The sequence below is a fragment of the Schistocerca piceifrons genome, chromosome 4 (assembly GCF_021461385.2).
Source record: "Schistocerca piceifrons isolate TAMUIC-IGC-003096 chromosome 4, iqSchPice1.1, whole genome shotgun sequence".
In the NCBI taxonomy this organism is placed as follows: Eukaryota; Metazoa; Arthropoda; class Insecta; order Orthoptera; family Acrididae; genus Schistocerca; species Schistocerca piceifrons.
This window is the reverse complement of record NC_060141.1, coordinates 619,661,116-619,684,250: the sequence shown is the minus strand read 5'-3', so window position 1 is coordinate 619,684,250 and position 23,135 is coordinate 619,661,116. Positions and strand designations below refer to the sequence as shown.

Genomic DNA, 23,135 nt, shown 5'->3' with positions numbered 1-23,135 from the left:
TGTTCTAAGTGCATCATGTTTGTTCCTTGAACGGTACCCTTGGAAGAACGTGTGAGAAAATTCCATTCGCAAATTTGGAGGATGGGGGTAACATGGTAGGCCATACAGAACAACTGTCAGATTCCTTAAATTAGAAAATAAATCCGTTATTTTGTTATTTGGATCAAAGCACATTTTGACAGATATTACTGAATTATAAAAATGTTGATGCAAGTTGCTTGTATTTACAGATGAGAGAATGTACAAAAGTCGATGAGAGGTTTCTACGTAACATGTAGATCTAAGTATTACGTGAGATATAGTTTTTACACAGATGATTATATGATATTATCTTTGCTGCATATAGAAATAAATTATTCTTCAGGCTTGAAATTCGGGTTCTCGAGTCCTTGTTCTTGTTTGACGCTGTTAACATCATCACTCTTTAAGTCTTCTTCGCTGTCGTTGTCTTGTGGTTTTTCCACGTACTTGTACCCTCTCGCCATTAATCCAAATATTCCCATATCTACAATCATCAGGCCAGCAAACAGGAAGAACGTGTTAGCCTGCGTCAAAAACAACATCCAATCAATAAGAGAGATTACCCAATGTACACGTTAATACAAACATTTCTTTTAAATTCTACGAGGTTCAACGACACAACCTCCAAGAGAATACCGACAAACTGAGCACATAGACAGAGAAAAGTGGGCAGATGAAATAAAAAAAATAAGAGGTTAGTTGGCGCCATCGGCATCAGTGAGGAAGTTGCATTAGCAGCCCTCTAGGACCTGCCTGTCAAAGGCTCTCGATGAACAGTCCGATTCTGACATTTACAAGTAAATTAACATTAACATCAACACATCTGAATACAACACGTTTCTAATTAATGACCATTGTGTGATTAAATTACAATAAACCCAAACGAAATAAAAGTTGTCCATTTATAAAAATCAACAGTGCTGGATTCATTCAATCGTCATCTGGCTAATATTGGGGAATTCCTTCTAGTTTAGACACGAAACAAAAAACTTTTTTAAATCTATTTAATATGATTACACGATCCGTCAAATTCAATTCATTACAAGATGATTTTTGCAAAACGTTTCAATTTTTCTGAAAATGGCGCTTCTACTTACGTGCAAATACATTTTTCTTGTAATCGTTCTTTCAGTATTCTGTTCCTACTGTCAAGGATGTGACATTTGTTTCATATGAAGCTCACTGGTAGCACACAAACAGTAAGTGTTCGTTGCTACCCACATATTTTCGCCGTCGACGAGTTTCGAAAAATGTGGTTTTTCATCACATACTGAAATCGAGAGTACTGGAAAAATTGTCTTCAAATGTTTATTTTCCTATCCAGTAATTTCTCTCTCTTAACTGAAAGGTATCCCTTGACTGGTTAGTGACAGAAATACATCTGTTATTTTCGTTCTGCTTTCCGAGAAAATGCCAGTGATCTAAGAAAACATGTGACACATACTTCTCGATTCTTTAGTATTGTTTTTGTATTGCAGTTATTTTGCCTTACCTGGCTTTCAAAAATTTTTGCTCCTTCGATTATGATGACAATCAAGTTTCCAACAGCAACTGAGAGCAGCCAACCGGATGTTAGAAGAGATTTCATACTCGCTGGAGCCTGAAACACATGTTCAATTTTATCTCAATCAGCCGTCGGTGCGTGACAGTATATGACAAAAATATCAAGTAGGAAACACACCCCTGATGTCCTGTTTCCTTTTTAATATTAACATATTTCACAAAAAAGGGATCATCATAACTTACATTACACCATACTGATTTAGTGTCAACGCTATAAAAATCAGCTACGATACCGGCAAAGATGACATCGCGGAGTGTCGCTGTTCATAACCAGGGACGATCAGAGCATCAATCTTCCTAAGCCACCATTGTCGCCCTACTTACTGAATTCCTCGACCGAAATGATTTCTGTCTTCCACCCACGATTAAAATTAATTACCCTCCTTAATTCGGCTGCAGATAATGTGAATAGACGTGTGGCTCGATGCAAGCACCCGTTATTCCCTGGCACTACTGAAGACCCAAAGACCAAGGCTGGTTTCAGAATGTATCAAATGTCAATAATTCTCATTTACTGCAGTGGCAAGATTGTACGAGGCGTGTTTTTTAAGTGCGTACCGTTTTGAAATTAAAAAAAGACGTGCTAAAATATCTCAATAATCTTATTTTTACATGAATGCCTGTACCTTAATCTACTTTTCCACATAATTTCCGCCAATATTGAGGCACTTGTCATAACGTTGAACCAGTTTTTGAATACCGTCCTCATAGAAGTCTGCCGCCTGACTTGTTAACCACTGCATCACCACTGTTTTGACTTCGTTATTGCCTTGAAGACGCTGACAGCCCAGGTGTTTCTTCAAGTGCCGGAACAGATGGTAGTCACTGGGCGCAAGATCGGGGCTGCACGGAGGATGATCTAGAGTTTCCCAGACATTGGTCTGATTCGCCACATGCGGACGGGCATTGTCTTGCAGCAGAACGATGCCCTTGCTCAACTTCCATGGACTGTTGCTTTGATTCTGGTGAGACGTAGGCCACCCATGTTTCATCGCCCGTAACGATTTGGCTTAAGAAATCATCACCGTCGTTGTGGTACCGCTCAAGGAAATTCAATGCACTGTCTAAATATTTGATTTTGAGCACATCCATCAACATTTTCGGTACCCTGCGTGCGCACAATTTTCGGTAATTCAAGTGCTCGGTCACAATGCCATACAAAAGACTACGAGAAACATTAGGAAAGTCATCCCGCAAGGAGGAAATCGTAAAGCGTCTGTTTTCTCTCACTTTATTGTCCACTTCCTGTACCAAACTTTCATTAACGACCGAAGGACGCCCACTCCGTTGTTCATCGTGCACATTTGTGCGGCCATCTTTAAATGCTCTCACCCACTTTCTTACCATTCCATCACTCATAATGTTTTCTCCGTAAACTGCACAGATGTCACGATGAATATCGATCGCCTTTAGGCCTTTAGCACTAAGAAATCTTATAACAGCCCGTACTTCACAGTCGTCGGGACTCACGACTATCGGAGGCATCTTAAACACTCAGTACACAACGTAAACAAGGAAGAATCAGACTGTTATGGCGTCAGTGCGTAGATTAAGGTACAGGGTTTCATGTAAAAATAAAATTATTGAGATATCTTAGCACGTCTTTTTTTAAATTTCAAAACGGTACTTACTTAACAAAACACGCCTCGTATTCGCTCAGGATTCCCAGTTCCTGGTTTCCGCCGTAATTCACTCTACGAAGACGCACTACGAAAGAATTATCCGAATGGCTGGCCGGTGTGGCCGAGCGGTTCTAGGCGCTTCAGTCTGGAACCGCGCAATAGCTACGGTCGCAGGTTCGAATCCTGCCTCGGGCATGGATGTGTGTGAGGTCCTTAGGTTAGTTAGATTTAAGTAGTTCTAAGTTCTAGGGGGCTGATGATCTCAGATGTTAAGACCCATAGTGCTCAGAGCCAGACAATTATCCGAATGGGACGGAAATCAGTAGATTCGATGTACGTGTGCAGTCAAACAAATGACTCAAGATTTCGGAAAAATTGGATGATTTATTGAAGATAATGAGCTTCATAAACTGAGCAAGTCAATAGCACGTTGGTGCACCTCTGTCTCTTATGCAAGCTGTTACTGGGCGTGGCATTGATTGATAGAGTTGTTGGATGCCTTCCTGACGGATGTCGTGCAAAATTCTGTCCAATTGGTGCGTTAGATTGTCGAAATCCAAAGCTGTTGGGTGTCCTTGCCCACAATGCTTCAAACGTTCTCGACTGGGGAGAGATCCGGCGACCTCGTTGGCCTAGGGTTTGGCAAGCACGAAGACAAGCAGTAGAAACTCTCACCGTATGTGCCCGGGCATTATCTTGCTGAAATGTAAGCCCAGGATGACTTGCATGATGGACAAGAAAACGGGTCGTAGAGTATCTTCGACGTACCGCTGTGTTGTAAGGCTGCCGCATATGACCACCAAAGGGATCCTGCTATGAAAAGAAATGGCATCCCCCAGTATCACTCCCAGTTGTCGGGGCGGTATGGCAGGCGATAGTCAGGTTGGTATACCATCACTGTCCGGGGCGTCTCCAGACACACGGTCGGCGAGAAATCTCATTGACTGGAGTAGACTTGTCAGTGATGAGACCCGCTTCGAACTGAGCCTCAATGACCAGCGAAGAAGTGCCTGGAGATGCCTCAGACAACTGTTGGATACCGACCTGACTCTCGCGTGCCTTACGGTCCGCCAACCAGGAGTGATGGTCTGGGGTGCCGTTTCATTTCATAGCAGAACCACTTTTACTGTCATCCACGGCACCCATACAGCACAGCGATGCGCGCCGGTATTCTACGACCCGTTTTGTTGCCCTCCACGGCAAGCCACCAAAATGGTTCAAATGGCTCTGAGCACTATGGGACCTAACATCTGAGGTCATCAGTCCCCTAGAACGTAGAACTACGTAAACCTAACACACACATCCACGCCTGAGGCAGGATTCGAACCTGCGACCGTAGCGGTCACGCGGTTCCTGACTGAAGCGCCTAGAACCGCTTGGCCACTCCGGCCGGCGGCAAGCCACCCTGTACTTAACGTTTCAGCAAGATAATGCCCACCTGCACACGGCGAGAGTTTCTGATGCTTATCTTCGGGCCTGCCAAATCCTATCTTGGCCACCGAAGTCGCCGGATATCTCACCTACTAAGAACGTTTGGGGCATTATGGACAGCGCCCGCCAACCAGCTCGGCATTTTGATGATCTAACGCGCCATACTATCAATCAATGTTATGCTGAATTAGTACTTGCATTAGGGGATAGAGGTGGACCAAAGTGCTATTGAATTGCGCAATTTGTGAAGCTCTGAAATTACACTATTTTTGTAAAAGAGCAGTTTTCATTCTGCATGCGTGAAAATTTTACAATGTGTAGATACATCCTTCGCGCTTGTTTTCAAATTTAGTTCAACCCTTTCCCGTGAGTGGCGCCGTCACAGCATGTCTTCAAGATGGCTGGTACACTTGACATCCATCAGAAGCAACGTGCTGTCATAGAATTCCTGTGCTGTGAAAATGAGACAGTGGGAAACATCCACAAGAGGTTGAAAAAGGTGTTTGGAGATGCTGCTGTCGATCGCAGTACAGTTAGTCGGTGGGCAAGCAGGTTACGTGATGAAAGCGGGAACTGCAGTATTGAGGACTGTCCTCGGAGCGGCAGGCCTCGTACTGCACACACTCGAGACAATGTGCAGAGAGTTAACGAATTGGTGACTGCTGACAGATGCACATGTGACGACACTGAAGAAACTTCAAGCTCGACTGAGTCGTGTTCGACCACATCGGCAAAAGCAGGATGTTTTGCTGTTGCACGACAATGCGTGGCCATATGTCAGTCAAAAAACCATGGAAGCGATCACAAAACTCGGATGGAAAACAATGAAACACCCACCTTACACTCCTGACCTGGCTCCATGTGACTATCATCTCTTTGGGAAACTGAAAGACTCTCTTCGTGGAACAAGGTTTGAAGATGATGATTCCATTGTGTATGCTGCCAAACAGTGGCTCCAACAGGTTGGTCCAAAATTTTACCGTGCGGGTATACAGGCGCTGGTTCCAAGATGGCGTAAGGCAGTTGAGAGGGATGGAAATTATGTGGAGAAATGAAAATATTGTTCCTAAAGATGTATCTACACTCTGTAAAACTTTCAAACATGTAGAATAAAAGATGGATTTTAAAAAAATAGTGTGCATTTCTTTTGGAGTGACCCTTGTTTGTCTGTATGTGTACATCACGTCTACCGATTTCCATCCCATTCGGATAATTCCTTCGTGATGCGTCGATCTTTCTTTTTTTAGAGTGCATTATCAATAGAAATGCAATAGGCAGATTCCTATAAGCCACGACTGTGATTATTAGTACACAACAGTTTCCAAAAGAGGTTTTTCGATAAATTCTTTCTGTGGCACATGTGTTGGCCTTTTAGTCGGAAGGCTGCAGCTGGTTTGGCGCAGCTCTGCACGGTTGTCAATTCTGTGCAAGTCTCTTCATCTCTGTGTTACTAACTGCAACCTACATCCATTTGAAACTGACTACTGTGGCGAAGGTTTGGTTCCCCTTCCTAATTTTACATTCTATACCTCCTTTTTTTTCCCAAATTGACAATTCCTTGCTGTCTCAGGATGTGTCCTTTTAACCGAGCCCTTCTTAGAGTCACGTTGCGCCAACACCCCAAAACGATTCAATACTTACTCGATCTGCCCATACTTCAGTAGCACCTCAGCCGGTCAATGTGACCGAGCGGTTCTAGGCGCTTCAGTCGGGAACCGCGCTGCTGCTACAGTTACAGGTTCGAATCCTGCCGTGGGCACGGATCTGTGTGATGTCCTTAGGTTAGTTAGGTTTAATTAGTTCTAAGTCTAGGGGACTGATGACCCCAGATGTTAAGTCCCATAATGCTTAGAGCCATTTGAACCATTTGATTTCAATAACACCACATTTCAAAAGCTTCTGTTCTTTCCTTGTTTTTACTGTTTGTCGACCCCGTTTAACTGCTCACATAACGTTACACTTCAGACAAATACTTCCAGAAAACACTTTGTAACATTTACATTGACTTTCTATGTAACGTATTTCCGTTTTTCAGAAACGGTTTTCTTGCTACTTAGTCTGTATTATATCTTCGTTATTTCGGTCAGCGTTGGTTCTTTTTCCGCCCAAATAGCAAAAATCTCTACTACGTTAAGTGTCTTATTCCCCTAAACTCGGAGGGTATTTCAGTAATATTACACACACGTAACACACTGAGGTGACAGAAGCCACGACATAGCGATATGCACATATGCGGATGGTGGTAGTATCGCGTACACAATGTATAAAAGGGCAATGCATTGGCGGAGCTGTCATTTGCACTCAGGTGTTTCATATGGAAAGCTTTCTGACCTGACTGTGGCTGCATAACGGGAAGTAACAGACTTTGAACAAGGAACGGTAGTTGGAACTAGATGTATGGGACATTTCATTTCGGAAATCGTTAGGAAATTCAATATCCCGAGATCAACAGTCAAGGGTATGCCGAGAATACCAAATTTCGGGCATTACCTCTCACCTCAGACAACGCAGACTTCACTTAACGACCGAGAGCAGTGGCTTTCGCATAGAGTTGTCAGTGTTAACAGACAAGCAACACAGCGCGAAATAACCGCAGAAATCAATGTGGAGCCTACGACGAACGTATCCGGTAGGATAGTACAGTGAAATTTGTCGTTAATGGGCTATGGCAGCAGACGACCGACGCTAGTGCCTTTGCTAACAACACGGCATCACCTGCAGTGCCTCTCCTGGATTCGTGACCATATGGGTTGGGCCAAAGACGACTGGAAAACCGCAGAATGGTTAGATGAGTCCCAATTTCAGTTGGTAAGAGCTGATGATAGATGTCGAGTGACACAACGAAGCCAAGGACCCAAGTTGTCAACAAGCTGGTGGTAGCTTCGTGATAGTGCAGTCTGTGTTTACATGGAACAGACAGAATCCTCTGATCCAACTGCACCGATCAATGACTCAAAATGGTATGTTCGGCTACCTGGAGATCATACTGTTGTGTCTAGACAAGACAGCCTAGACACAATGAGAGGAAGCCGAAAGGCACGCGCTAAGCTAAAGCAGGATGGCGTGAGGTCTGAAACAGGATACGTAATGAATGCTATAAAGAAAAGTACGTAGCTTCTGGAATACTTAACTTTAATCCATCCTTTTGGTACATCTGGAGATTGTGGCGATACAAGTGAGACTCTTTAGATACATGCAATGTTACTAATGGCACCTTGCTAGGTCGTAGCCATTGACTTAGCTGAAGGCTATTCTAACTATCTGCTCTGCAAATGAGCGAGGCTTCGTCAGTGTGCATCGCTAACTACGTCGTCCGTACAACTGGGGCGAGTGCTATCCCGTATCTCGAGACCTGCCTTGTGGTGGCGCTCGGTCTGCGATCACACAGTGGCGACACGCGGGTCCGACATGTACTAATGGACCGCGGCCGATTTAAAACTACCACCTAGCAAGTGTGGTGTCTGGCGGTGACACCACACATACAACGATGCCATTTTTATAGCTGACACTACGGCATGTTATCAGGTCACACTTGTTCGCGACAGGTTTGAAGAATATTCCGGACAGATCACCAGACATAAATCTCATCGAACATTTGTGGGACGCAATCGAGAGTTCAGTTCGTGCACAAAATCCTGCATCGGAAACACTTTCGCAATTATGGACCTCTGTAGGAACAGTATGGTTCTATAATTCTGCAGGGGACTTCGAACGACTTGTTGAGTCCATGCCACGTCGAGTTGATGCGATACGCCGGGCAAAAGGAAGTCCGACAAGATATTAGGAGATATATTGTGACTTTTGTCACCTCAGTGTATAGTGAATGCAAGGAACTGAAAGATTTATAAGTGTTATTTAACAACATTATCAAGTGTGTTAGTCATCTGTTCGATTAACATTTACGTAAAGATAACATATAGAGTTATAGTTACGATGGTGTATCTGGTCTAAGAAAGTATCTTTGAAGAACAGCATTCTGTTAGCCGATTTTTCTTTCGGAAATGTGCAATCGTCACAAAGATTCTCACGTAAGAAACAGTGCAGCAGTAGTTGTTTCCACTGTGCGAGTTGTTGCTTGTGGGTGTAAAAGTGGCTCCCAAAGCATAACCGACGAGCTTGTAAGAACAGTTGAACAGAATCGATAGTGTCTTGTAAAAAGGTTACATCATGAACATCAACAAAACTAAAATAAAGGAAATGGAATGTAGTCGAATTAAAACAGGCGATTCTGAGGGAATTAGATCAGGAAAGGAGATACTAAAAGCAGTTTCTTCTATTTCGGCGGCAAAATAACTGATGATGGCTGAAATAGAGAGGATATGAAATATAAATCGGCAATAGCAAGAAAAGGATGCTTAAAATGGAGGGTTTAATATTATCCAACATAAATACATTTGTTAGCAAACTTAGAGTGTAGCCTTGTATGGAAGTGAAGCGTGGGCTGTAAACGGTGGAGACAAGAAGAGAATATAAGACTTTAGAATGTCCTACGAACTAAACTTGACGATTTGATGGATAGATCGAAAACTAATGAGGTGCTGCTGAATCGAATTGAGAGACAAAAAGTTATGGCTTTACTAAAAGAAGGGAACGGTTAATAGGACATGTGGTGAGGCATCAAGGAATCGTCAATTTGGGAAGTGTGGAGGGTGAAAATTGTATAGGATGACCTAGGTATGAATACCGTAGGCAGATTCAGATGGCTGTAAAGTTGCAGTAACTACTCTGAGGTGAAGAGGCTTTCATAGGATAGGCTAGAACTGAAGAGCTACATGAAATCTGTCTCCGGAGTGAATACCCCAACAACAATATCAACAGGGTTATGCACGCAGAACTATGCAATGCACAAATCAAGTTTGGATCACCTCGGTTCTCAGATCACCTGAAGATAGACGTTGACTGTGGATATTTTATCACAGATACAGCTCCTTTGACTGTTCAGAGATGTCACTAAACCCGCCCCTAGATGTAAACAACCATGCATGAGCAGCGCCTATTAGACGGAGGGGGACCGACAGCCGATCAGTTCCAGTCATACCGTCGGGGAGGAGGTACACGGCTCACGTTGTCTGTAGTTCAACCAAGCCTACACGGTCAACACCGCGGTTCGATCGCGTCCGCATTGTTACTTTGTGCCAGGAAGGGCTCTCAACAAGGGAAGTGCCCTGGCGTCTCGGAGTGAACCAAAACGATGTTGTTCGGACATGGAGGAGATACAGAGAGACAGGAACTGTCGATGACATGCCTCGTTCAGGCCGCCCAAGGGCTACTACTGCAGTGGATGACCGCTACCTACGGATTATGGCTCGAAGGAACCCTGACCATGTTGAATAATGCTTTTCGTGCAGCCACAGGACGTCGTGTTATGACTCAAATTGTGCGTAATAAGCTGCATGATGCACAACTTCACTCCCGACGTCCATGGCAAGGTCCATCTTTGAAACCACGACACCATGCAGTGCGGTACAGATGTGCCCAACAACATGCCGAATGGACCGCTCAGGATTGGCATCACCCTCTCTTCACCGATGAGTGTCGCATATGTCTTCAAACAGACAATCGTCGGAGACGTGTTTGGAGGCAACCCGGTCAGGCTGAACGCTTTAGACACATTATACAGCGAGTGCAGCAAGGTGGAGGTTCCCTGGTATTTTGGGGTGGCATTATTTGGGGCCGACGTACGCCGCTGGTGGTCACAGAAGGCGCCATAACGGCTGTACGATACGTGAATGCCATCCTCCGACCGATAGTGCAATCATATCGGCAGCATACTGGCGAGGTATTCGTCTTCATGGACGACAATTCGCGGCTCCATCGTGAACATCTTGTGAATGACTTCATTCAGGATAACGACATCGTTCGACTAGACTGGTCAGCATGTTCTCCAGACATGAACCCTATCGAACATGCCTGAGATCGATTGAAAAGGTCTGTTTATGGACGACGTGACCCACCAACCACTCTGAGGAATCTACGCCGAATCACCGTTGAGAAGTGGGACAATCTGGACCAACAGTGCCTTGATGAACTTGTGGATAGTATTCCACGACGAATACAGGTATGCAGCAATGCAAGAGGACTTGCTACTGGGTATTAGAGGTACCGGTGTGTACAGCAGTCTGGACCACCAACTCTGAAGGTCTCACTGTGTGGTGGTACAACATGCAAGGTGTTGTTTTCATGAGCAATAAAAAGGGCGAAAATGATGTTTATGTTGATCTCTATTCCAATTTTCTGTACAGGTTCCGGAAATCTCGGAACCGAGGCGATGCAAAACTTTTTTTGATGTGAGTATTAAAGGCGTCCAGTAATTTGCAGTTATCTCTACTTCAGTAACCACCTTCCAAGAATGAAGCCAATAAAAATTGTTAAATGAAAGAATTATTTTGTTTTGCAGTTTTCTCGTTTTTACGAGAAATAATACTTTTCTAGGCCATGTGGGTGATGTTAAGCTGCAGCATGGTTGATTCAGATCGTTATGGCATCCTTCAAGACAACTCTCCCGCACATCTCCTTTCCGGGAATGGGCCAAGAGTATTCAGTCTGAACTTTTATATTTCCAAATGACTGCAAACTGACAGTAGTTCACAGAATAAACTGCTTAAGTCAGTGGAATATTTCAGATGCATACTGTATGAAGACAACGAAAGCTCATCGAACGTATAGTGGTTGGACAGTAGATTATTACTGAAACTTAAGTCTAAGTTCGGATTGTTGCTATGTTACATGGTAGTAGGCAAGTGGTTATGCTTCTGTAATATGACTTTGTAGATGATAATAGTAATAATAATAATAATAGTAGTAATAGTAATAATACACGGCTCAACGGGCTGGTGCAAGTCTTTCAGTTGGACGTCGCTTTGGTGACTTGCGTGATCCACCAGAATCCGGTATTCATAGGCTGTCATCCATTCAAATACTAACCGCGTCAAACGTTGCGCAGCTTCGGTGATCGGGCAAGAACCATTGGAGCCAACCCAGCAAGGTGGTCGCCTATTCTATAGTTTAATTCTTACAATGTATACATTTAGCGTAAAGGTCGAATATGGTGCGACATGTTGACTACTGCACTGCAACTGCATCTCGTACTCTTCGCCAATGGACTCGGGATATTTAGTTGCAGCTAGGTGTAATCATCGACTTAGGCCTGTCACTACATGTTCTGTAACCTATCATTTCCTGTCCACCTGTGTGTGTTAGCCCCTTTTTCATTTTGTATCATCTTTGCCTAGTTTCCGCTCATAGGAGGAAGGGGCTTTTTCTTCGGCTAAAGATGATGGGCCTGTATTTCCCTAATCCTGCTAAACAATGTCGGCTGGAGCCTACATGGAGGACGAAGCGAGAAATTTTACCATGACGGCGATTGCGGAAAGTGTTCTTAACGTCCTGCCAGGTTGGTTGGTTGGTTGTTTGGGGGAAGAGACCAAACAGCGAGGTCATCGGTCTCATCGGATTAGGGAAGGATGGGGAAGGAAGTCGGCCGTGCCCTTTCAAAGGAACCATCCAGGCATTTGCCTGGAGAGATTTTAGGGAAATCACGGAAAACCTAAATCAGGATGGCCGGACGCGGGATTGAACCGTCGTCCTTCCGAATGCGAGTCCAGTGTGCTAACCACTGAGGCACCTCGCTCGGTCCCTCCCAGGGGCACAACCTAACAGAAATGCTGCATGCAGGAGCAGCGGAATGGCTGATGAAAATGCCTACTGTTTGTTCTAGTTTGCTGATTGGCTGAAAGGCCTAAATTTTAAACAGGTTCGTGAAGAGGTTGGGAGCTCACGAAACTGCGGCAGTCGACTGGCCGTGTGCTCTCTGCGCCGCAGACGGTATTTTCAAGGCGTATTCTGGAAGTCTGGGTTTCGTGATCTATCGTGATCAATGAGGGACTGAGTGTGACACAGGAGACTGCGAATATCCGTAGTGCGTTCTCGCGCATGGGCAGCGATTTCTCGTTAGGCATTTTCCGTCTGTGGTTTGTGAATAATGAGGAGTAATGAGTGTGGACTGATGCGGTAAGATAAGAGCTCTGTGGAAATGTGGATATTTTAGCTAGCTGGAAGTGTCGAAGTGGTAGTTAGATAAAAAGTGACTGCCTTGGCTAGGGTTGTTCGATGCTAATAAACATCACGTGTATTAGTGCAAATCTGACAGTGATGGTTTTGAGTGACCTCTTCCCTATCGATACTGAACTGTGTTCCGGTTTGGTGGTCAGGTAATTAGCAGCAGTAACTGCTAATAGTCAACTGAATGTGACTTACTGAACAGTTAGCGGTGAACCTTTCCAATCCGATCCACAGATCCAAGAATCTTACCTGAAAGCACTTAAGTAGCAACTGGGTTATTCAATTATTCGCTTTTGAGATGAGAGAGTTTAACCATATCTCACGGGTCGAAGGAAGTCTGGCGACCCTTATTTAATCTGATTGGATAGTAAGGCACAGTAAACAATTAATCCGCGTCCGCCAAGAACTTTTCAGGTTAAATCCGTGGAGCAGTACGTCCCACCCTTGGTCTGACGCCCCGCACACAACCAGCAGTGCTTGGACCCTGGCCACAACCGGGACGCCACAGAAGCTTCGAGAATGGACAAAAGGAACGTTCCGGTTCTTTATCTGCTTTAGGCAGCATACCGGTACAACAATGATTTCAGACACCTTATTAGTTAAAACCAAAATGTCCGCAGGGGGTATAGTCAGTGAATAAAAAGTTATTTATCTGCAGATGTCTTCCGTCGCTCAACTTTTTATTAATCTATTCGTTTATTTTTCATTTTATTTGTATGCAGATGTTTTCCCTCGCCCAACTTTTTATTCATTGACTATCCACCTTAAGGGCACTAGAGTTTTAACTAAGAAGGTTGGACTCCCATAATCTTCGGCATGTTGTTTACCTTGTTTTAATGCTTATATGCACCTGATAGTGTGGTTAGACGCTACGAAACAGGTAGCGCCTTAATAAAATTGGTTGAAAGTGCAGCAAAATTCTGGCTACAAAATTCATTGCTTTTCCCTCTACAGTTAGAAAATGTTTGGATACAGCATTGGTAATACTGTAAGTAAGCTATTTGTATGTTGGCAGCACTGTAGACTATGTTAATATCGCTGACAGCGCTCTGCGCCCTCGGCAAGAGATTCTGTGGTTGGACGGACTAGAAGTTAGCGTGTGGACAGGGAAGTCTGTGGACATCATATTCTTAGTGGAGACTCTGTGTTGGTAGGACATGCATTGTAAAGTGAGATGAAATGATGTGTTTATAAAAAAATACGCAAGGAAATGTATGAGGATGGATGTATGGTTGATAATTCTTGGGTAGTGGAAGTACTCACAACTATATAATTATTATAACTAGAATGAGGTAAAATTTTCTAAATACGTTGTTTGCTCTTCAGCGAAATCTTTCTTTTAGCTAACCATATGCCTCCTATTAGTTAGAGTCTATAGTAGCTAGAATCTTTGTATTTATCTGTCTGTTGTTGCTACTTGCCATAACTGTTTAGTCCGCTTTATGACGATTTTCCGTGAGGTAAGTGACTTATGAAAAAGTAGGGGGTTTTCACTTCGGGATGCGTGATTTAAATGAGTTTAGGCAATTAACAGAGTTGATGGTAGTGTCATATTTCTTCAATTTAATATTTTTTGGATTAGTATTATTGTTAGGTTTTCTTGCAATTCAGAGCCATTATTTTGTGTTAATTATTGGAAGTCGTGTTGTCAATGTATAGCAGTCAGATGCCGTTGGGCTTGTATATTGTGGGTAATAAACGAATACTTTAAGTTGTCTTTGTCAGTGAAAATTCTGTAGGTCAGTTAAAAAAATAACTAAAGAGTTACTTTCAATACGTACCAGTATGACCCAGTAACAATCTCATTATCAGTCTTGTAATGTCGTAATACGTGTTCTGGAAACTACGTCCTTTCGAAAGATGTTAATGAAACCATTATACAGAGGTCTTCTTCCATACTAGAGACAAATTTTGATGTTTGTGTTATCAGATTTTAAAGGTTGATCATACTTTACTACAGAATCTAATGTTTTCACTTTAGCAGATTGTTCAAAGAAGGTTTATTTAGACACATTACTACTGTGTATCGAACCGGCAACAGAGGGTAGGCCTTTTTTCTTTTTCCCGGGCAACATTGTCACGCAAACTCACTTCATGGTTCGGGACCTTATTTTCCGAAAATTGTAGAACCTCACTTTTTTCTTGAGAAAAATTGGAATTTTTATTGCGAGACGAAATATGTTTTGTCAAAATTTCGGGATAGGATTTCTTTTTCAGTCCTCTAAAACAATTTCTGACCGCGCAATTTTAAATTATTTTGGAAGACGCAACAGGAATTTTAACTTTTAAATTTCTTTGCAAGTAGTAATCCTTTTCTTAACGTTCCAAAGGTTGTCTGTTGCCACATTAGACTGAATGAGAGCTTCTCAGCTGGGCCATACATACTTGTGACGAACTGTGCGTTGTAATACTGTTCCAGAATGCAAATCCCAATCACTTTCCTCATGCGGTACTATTCATTCCATCTATTAGGCCAAGTCGTCTAGATCAACCTGTAATGATGTATCGTCGAATACAGGAGAAGATGATGAGTATCCCCCGATACGGTTCCAGGATTTGTGTAGTCGGATCCTTCTGTAAGTACTCGCGCCCAGCTAATGAATCACTCTTTCCTTTCATTTTCAAAATCCAAGACGTGTTAGGTTTAAAGCCCAAGAAACAATCTGCAACTAATTATTCACAGATCTAAAAAATACCTCTCTAGTAGCAACATGTGGTATTTTTACCTGAGAATATGAAAATTCAAGTCCAGTAATGGAGAACATAACTTCCCCGGCTGTTATTACGACGTACTGTGGGACCAGCCATAACATATGTACCGAGTTTGGAGATGTCACTGTGTACAACTGATGCTGAAAGAGAAGTAGAAATGAGTAAACAGTACAAAAATTGTGTGTTAAGTATAAGGTATATAAAAAAGCCTATTCTAAACTCAAAAGTAATTTTAATTTTAGTTTGTGATAATAGTTATCTTTCAAATTATCTGCTAAGGCAATGGTTATTTTCTACATTCGAAAGAAAATTACTTACATTTGTACTTTCTGCTGTTTTAACCAGTACATAATTGTAAACGCCTCCAAACTTTAACTGCACGCTGTCTACTTTGTTGTTGTCCAGATAAACGTCATAACTGAAAAAAAATCAGTGTAATGTTCCCAGATTAGACATTTGTTACAATACTGAAAGCATTACACAAGGAAGCTAAGCGTAGCAATGCCTGACAGCATGTCCTTACGAGTAATTGAGTGTGGCATTCCACTTAGTCTACATTTAAACGTAAATAAATAAAATAATTGAATTTATATGTATAATTATTTATTGTTAGCGTATACGATACACCAAATGCCACCATAACTTAATCAGACTTCTTGTGGAAGTTGAACCTCAGACTGGAAATTCTGGAAATTTGTAGAAAGTTCTGACTTGCATTAACCTAATCTAACTTGCGCTAACTTGCGCTAAGGACAGCACACACATCCATGCCCGAGGGCGGGACTGGAGCCGCACGCACTGTGGCAAGACGCCTGAGACCGCGCGGCTATCCCGCGCGGCGTACCTGAGACTAGCTGCAGGAAAACATAAGCACACATGGATGCCCTAACGCATCAGATACTCGTTGTTGTTGTGGTCTTCAGTCCTGAGACTGGTTTGACGCAGCTCTCCATGCTACTCTATCCTGTGCAAGCTTCTTCATCTCCCAGTACCTGCTGCAACCTACATCCTTCTCAATCTGCTTAGTGTACTCATCTCTTGGTCTCCCTCTACGATTTTTACCCTCCACGCTGCCCTCCAGTACTAAATTGGTGATCCATTGATGCCTCAGAACATGTCCTACTAACCGATCCCTTCTTCTAGTCAAGTTGTGCTACAAACTCCTCTTCACCCCAATTCTATTCAATATCTCCTCATTAGTTATGTGATCTACCCATCTAATCTTCAGCATTCTTCTGTAGCACCACATTTCGAAAGCTTCTATTCTCTTCTTGTCTACAATGTTTATCGTCCATGTTTCACTTCCATACATGGCTACACTCCATACAAATACTTTCAGAAACAACTTCCTGACACTTAAATCAATACTCGATGTTAACAAATTTCTCTTCTTCAGAAACGCTTTCCTTGCCATTGCCAGTCTACATTTTATATCCTCTCTACTTCGACCATCATCAGTTATTTTGCTCCCCAAATAGCAAAGCTCCTTTACTACTTTAAGTGTCTCATTTCCTAATCTAATTCCCTCAGCATCACCTGACTTAATTCGACTACATTCCATTACCCTCGTTTTGCTTTTGTTGGTGTTCATCTTATACCGTCCTTTCAAGACACTGTCCATTCCGTGCAACTGCTCTTCCTAAGTCCTTTGCTGTTTCTGACAGAATTACAATGCCATCGGCGAACCTCAAAGTTTTTATTTCTTCTCCATGGATTTTAATACCTACTCCGAACTTTTCTTTTGTTTCCTTTACTGCTTGCTCAATATACAGATTGAATAGCATCGGGGAGAGGCTACAACCCTGTCTCACTACCTTCCCAACCACTGCTTCCGTTTCATGTCCCTCGACTCTGATAACTGCCATCTGGTTTCTGTACAAATTGTAAATAACCTTTCGCTCCCTGTATTTTACCCCTGCCACCTTCAGAATTTGAAAGAGAGTATTCCAATGAACATTGTCAAAAGCTTTCTCTAAGTCTACAAATGCTAGAAATGTAGGTTTGCCTTTCCTTAATCTTTCTTCTAAGATAAGTCGTAGGGTCAGCATTGCCTCACGTGTTCCAACATTTCTACGGAACGAAACTAATCTTCCCCGCGGTCGGCTTTTACCAGTTTTTCCATTCGTCTGTAAAGAATTCGCGTTAGTATTTTGCAGCTGTGACTTATACACGCAATTCTTAATATTGTGGATTTCTACAACATTGTCAAAATCGTCGAAGGCATAGAGGAAAAGAAATTTATTGTTTGTCTTCCGTTGACTGAACGAGACTGCGAGCAGCTTGGTACAAATATCGTATCAAGTATTCAGAGAAATTAAAATATAAATGTATCATCTGTGTGTACTGCTGCGTCGTATTACAAAATACTTAAAATACTAAACCAACATTTCGGCCCAGACGCAGCGACCTTCCTTAGGACAAAAACATATTTATTACAATATAAATTGTTCGAACAATAATACAAGATTATTTTATAATGATCACATAGGTACAAAACTTATAAGTATATAGTCTTGGCATGACATCAACTATAGATAAAATAGAATATAAAAAAAGAACTCAACAGAGATTAAGAAGGATACATCTGTATATTAGAGTATGTAGGCATCCACAGAGAATACACCAAATTTCATATACACAAGTTACTATCTCGAGTAAAATAATAAAGGCCTTGTAAACTTCAGAATTCCTATGATAGAAAAAGCAATAGCATTTATTGGAAGAGGTACCTTCAATTCCACAAAGTTCTGCAGTACGCAGTTTTGCAGCGATCCGAAGAAATTGCGGGAAAACAGCAAGTACTTCTCATCTCCTTCTTTCTTACGACAGCTGGCGAAAGAGATATCTTTATACCTATCCGATATAAGCAGGAAGAGATTGAACGACGGTTGGTATGCATTCGTCAGTTCCTACCAAGGTGATTATCAGCTTCCTGCGCGCCTGAAATTTTCGAGACCAGGAGTGATCGTAATTACTGTTCCATTCGCAGTGTAGGGTTGACCTTTATGGCAGACTATCAGATGAGCCTCACTGAAATCCTACGATGTTCTACATGTGAAGGACGTCTCTTTGTCATACAGTATTTTAATAACACCGTCCTTGTGAGACTTCAAGAAGATTTCATAGACAACCTGGAGTTAAGGAACTTGTCGGCTTTCTGAATTTGATGACACCGGGTGTGAGCTATCTCGTAAAAGAACACAATCTTAATAAAGAGAAGCAAACATTAGTGGCAAACAGTGTTATAATTATATCAGTTTCTAATAAGAAACTCCCAGAAACTTTTACAAACGCGAAAGTAAAAAAATAGATTTGTCTACAACAGGATGCGAACTGGAGGGTCGCACAATTCAGTTCGATAACATGACGCCTATAACCGCGCGTCTGTGCATATCACTCTAACGTTGCTTTTTCATCTAATTTATTAGTAGCTCGTTAAGGCTGTTATTACTGCCAACATGGCTTTAACTGAGATTTAATTAGAGCAAATCGCACCAAGAATGTTGGGGTTTGTGATAAGTCTTCAGTGACCTGTTGCCTTGAAACGCAATACTGTCATAATGCAGTTTCCAATCTGGATATGAGCGTTTACTCAGTGCGCTTTTTGATTGGCCTTGATGTTATGACTTTTAATTGATTGTTGCTTAAAGCTCAGTCATTATTCCATAATTCACGTTATATCCTTCAGATAAATAAATATCTTGTAGTACACATTTTTAAGCGTAGCCTACGTGTTAGTTCAATGTATAAGCTACCTCCACGTTATATTTAATCCTGGTGTGTCCAGATGTTTTAGCATGATGCGGTAGCAAACATACAAACAAAATTTCGCATTTATAACATATATCGGATTGAAAGGCGCCAATGCTCTGTGCGTCCTCTCTCCGTCGGTTCCCTTTTCCATGTCTTAATATCGTATGATGGTAGACTGACGTTCATTGTAAGGCCAGAAACACTGTCCTTACACGAGTGGTCGACCTTGTCGTTGTAAACCAATCCTAAATCAGCCGGCGCTCGTAGAAGGGAGATTCTCATACCTCTTCGTCTGTTTTGCAATGATTCTCGTGTAATTTCCAGTAGGCTGCGGCACCCCCCTTTTACAATCTAACACTATTAGCAGAATCCGGATCCCCAACTGGCGACCAAATCTGAGGCCTACTCAATCGCTATTGTTTACGCTGTCAAAATTGAAGAAAATGGCGTAAAAGAAAATCCGTGGAATATTTCTGCTGAAGGACACGAAATGCTGATTCTGCTTTAAGTTTCTTGTATGGAGAGTCATCAATAAACACATGAACAAAGTGAATCCAATAAAGATCAATGTAAATACTGAAACTTGGACTGACTGTATCGAAGCGATTTTTCATAAAACTGAAGTAGTGATTATTGAGGTTTTCCAACTGATATCAGAATGGAATCACCAACAGGACTATGTAGCTATCTGCTTGAATCGAACGGTCGATGGTACAGGTTGAGTTTATTTCTGCCACCAGCAAAGGACAAACATCCCGTATATCCAATGTAAACCTTATAAGTGGAAGACTGTCTCTAATATCTCGTAGGAGAGCGATTAATCGGCTATTAGACTGACTCTTCTGACAAACAAAATTTTCTTTTCAAGTACTGGCATCGAAAACACAGTGGAATTTCAGCAACCTCTACTAGTAAGGTGTTCGTCGGAGTCGATCGCACTGAACTCCTTCTACATCTGTAGGCTGCAAACCACTGTGAAGTGCACGGGAAAGGATAAGTCACATTGCACCAGTTTTAGCGCTTTTCCCGTTCCATTGACGTGTAGAGCGAGAGAAGAATGATGTTTAAATGCCACTGTGAGCGCTGTAATTAATCTAATCTTGTCTTATGGGCCCTACGTGAGCGATATGTAGGGAGTTGGAACGTATTTCTAGTGTCATCGTTTAAAGCTGAGTCTTGAGACTTGGTAAGTAGGCTTTCTCGGGATTGGTTACGTTTATCTTTGAGAATCTGCCAGTTCAGTTTCTTCAGCGATCTGTGACAGTCTTCCACGGTCACACAAGCCTGTGGTCATTCGTGCTACCCCTCTCTGTGCACGTTCAATATCCCCTATTAGTCCTATTTGGTACAGGTCCCAGAAATGTTCTAGGATGGGTCGCACGAGTGATTTTTAAGCAATCTCCTTTGTATACTGATTGTATTTCCCTAGAACTCTACCAATAAACAGAAGTCATCTTTAGTTACTACTGAACCTATGCGATCCTCTCATTTCATATCCAAATGGTTCAAATCGCTCTGAGCACTATGGGACTTAACTGCTGAGATCATGATTCCCCTGGAACTTAGAACTACTTAAACCTAACTAACCTAAGGACATCACACACATCCATGCCCGAGGCAGGGTTCGAACCTGCGACTGTAGCCGTCGCGCGGTTCCAGACTGTAGCGCCTAGAAACATTCGGCCACTCAGTCCGGCTATTTCATATCCCTACGAAGTGTTACAGGCATGTATTTTTATGAGTTACTGATTCCGACTGCGACTCATTGATATTATAGTCATAGGATATTCCATTTTTTAGTTTTGTGTAGTGCACAATTTTATATTTTTGAACATTTAAAGCAAGTTCGCCATCTTTGCATAGTTCAATAAAATTTCGGGAGTGCAACTTCTTCTAATAGTTCTGTTTCCGATGAATATTGACCAGCCGAAATATTAGAAGAAGAATTTATGTGGCTGCACTCCCAAGGTTTTATGGAACAGTCTTTTCACCGCGAAAATACGAAGATGTACATCTTCGCATAGCTTTGAAATCTTATCAAGATATGATTGAATATTTTCGCAACTTGTTTCAGACGGTACTTCATTACAGATAACTGCATCGTCACCGAAAAGCCTGACGCTACTAGCTTTGCAGCAACTGGCACTTATATCTGCGGGTATTTCGCTCGTCTTATCAGTAGTATAAGAATTAAATTGGGACAACACTCCTGGGTTTTTCTTTCCTTTGCTATCCGCAACTTCAGTTCCGTCCTTGTCCTTGAGTGACTGGACCCTAACTCTGGTGCCACTTACAGCCTTTACGTACGACCAGAATTTCTTTGTTTTTTTGTGAAAGATCATTCGCCACTATTCTGCTTCGGTAGTCATTGAAGACTTCACACAGTGGTCTCTTGATAACAACACTCATTTATTCGCATCTCTCATGTACATCCATATGATTCGTTTTACACCTATTATGCAGTAGTATGTTTCTTTACTGGGCCCGTATACCATGGACGGTCCCTCCCATCACGAAACGTTCTCCTGGGTACATATCTATACAGTGCATGGTCAACTATTATTTTAAATTTGAACCATAGTTTCTCTAAGTGCTCAAATGGTTCAAATGGCTATGAACACTGTAGGACTTAACATCTGAGGTCATCTGTCCCCTAGAACTTAGAACTACTTTAACCTAACTAACTTAAGGACATCACACACATCTATGCCCGAGGCAGGATTCGAACCTGCGACATAGCGGTCTCTCTGCGTGCTCCTGTCATAAACTGAATGTTTCAAGTTCCTCTTTGAGATATGCCATTACTACTGCTTTACATAGTTTAATGATCATATAATTCTATTTGTTTTAGTTGCCCTTTGTACGTTGGTTATCATTGTTCAACGTCGCTGATACCAGTTTTGACGTGGACATCCGCAAGAACCTCAAGTCTATTTGTTTCCATTAGATCTAACACATTTCCATCATGAGTGGTGTTCCGAGATATTTGTTCTAGTAGTTTTCAGAAAATACAATTAGTAATGTTTCACAGGTTGTCTTATCACACCCACCACTAACATGGCTGTAATTATCCCATCTGACTGTTGGATAATTACAGCAGGACTGAGGAACTTAATTACAAGCGAACTGAGTTTTTTCTAATGTTTTCCTTTACATCAGGAGCTGAAGCTGGTAGTCGATAGGAGGACGCAATTATATTTTATGTCTACCCCTGATACTGAGCGGTGCCCACACAATTTCGCATGCAACTTCAATTTCTGTCTTAGTGGGTTTAAGTTTCTTGTTGCTGCTTCAAATGCAACACCTCGATTTCACATTAGCCAACATCTACATCAATATCTCAATTCTGCAGTTCACCACTGAGTGCTTGGCAGAAAATTCTGCGAACAGCGTTCAGACTGTGGCTCGACCATTCCACTCTCGAATAACAAATGAGAAAAACGAACACTCCGTGCGAGTTCGCATTCAGAGGAGGCAGTTGGCGACTGAAATTCTGTGAAAAGATCTCGGCACAACGAAAACGACCTGCCCTTCTTTGAACTTTTTCAGTGTTCTCCGTCAGTCTTGCCAGGTAAGGATCCCATACCGCTCGACGATGCTCCAGAAGAGGACAGTCAAACATAAAGTAGGCAGTCTCTTTAGCAGATTTGTTGCGTCTTCTAAAGACTTTGGTTTGTCTTCCTCAGAACATTTTCAATGTGATGATTCCAATTTAAGATGTTATCAATTTTAATTGCTCGGTATTTCGTTGAATCGACAACCTTTAAATGTGTGTTATTTATCGTGTAACCGAAATGTAACTTGTAATCATGTGGATGACCTCATAATTTTTATTGTTTAGGGTTAATTGCAAAGTTTTGTATCTACAGATATCTTGTCGAAATGATTTTGTAATTTTACAGATATTCTGATGACGTTAATATGAGTTAAACGACAGTATTATCTGCAAAAAGTCTGAGAAGGCTGCTAACA

General features: G+C 42.1%; 1 protein-coding gene across 1 annotated transcript in view; it reads right to left on the bottom strand.

The window, feature by feature from the left end:
* Positions 1-353: 353 nt before the first annotated feature.
* The window catches only part of LOC124796065 (solute carrier family 15 member 1-like), a 230,829-nt gene continuing 208,047 nt past the window's right edge, over positions 354-23,135 (bottom strand). The window contains exons 11-14 of the mRNA XM_047260152.1: positions 15,729-15,828; positions 15,425-15,550; positions 1,514-1,621; positions 354-545 (exon numbers count right to left, since the gene is read on the bottom strand). Of these exons, the coding sequence (XP_047116108.1) occupies positions 354-545; positions 1,514-1,621; positions 15,425-15,550; positions 15,729-15,828 (526 nt within the window). The remainder of the gene's footprint in view (positions 546-1,513; positions 1,622-15,424; positions 15,551-15,728; positions 15,829-23,135) is intronic.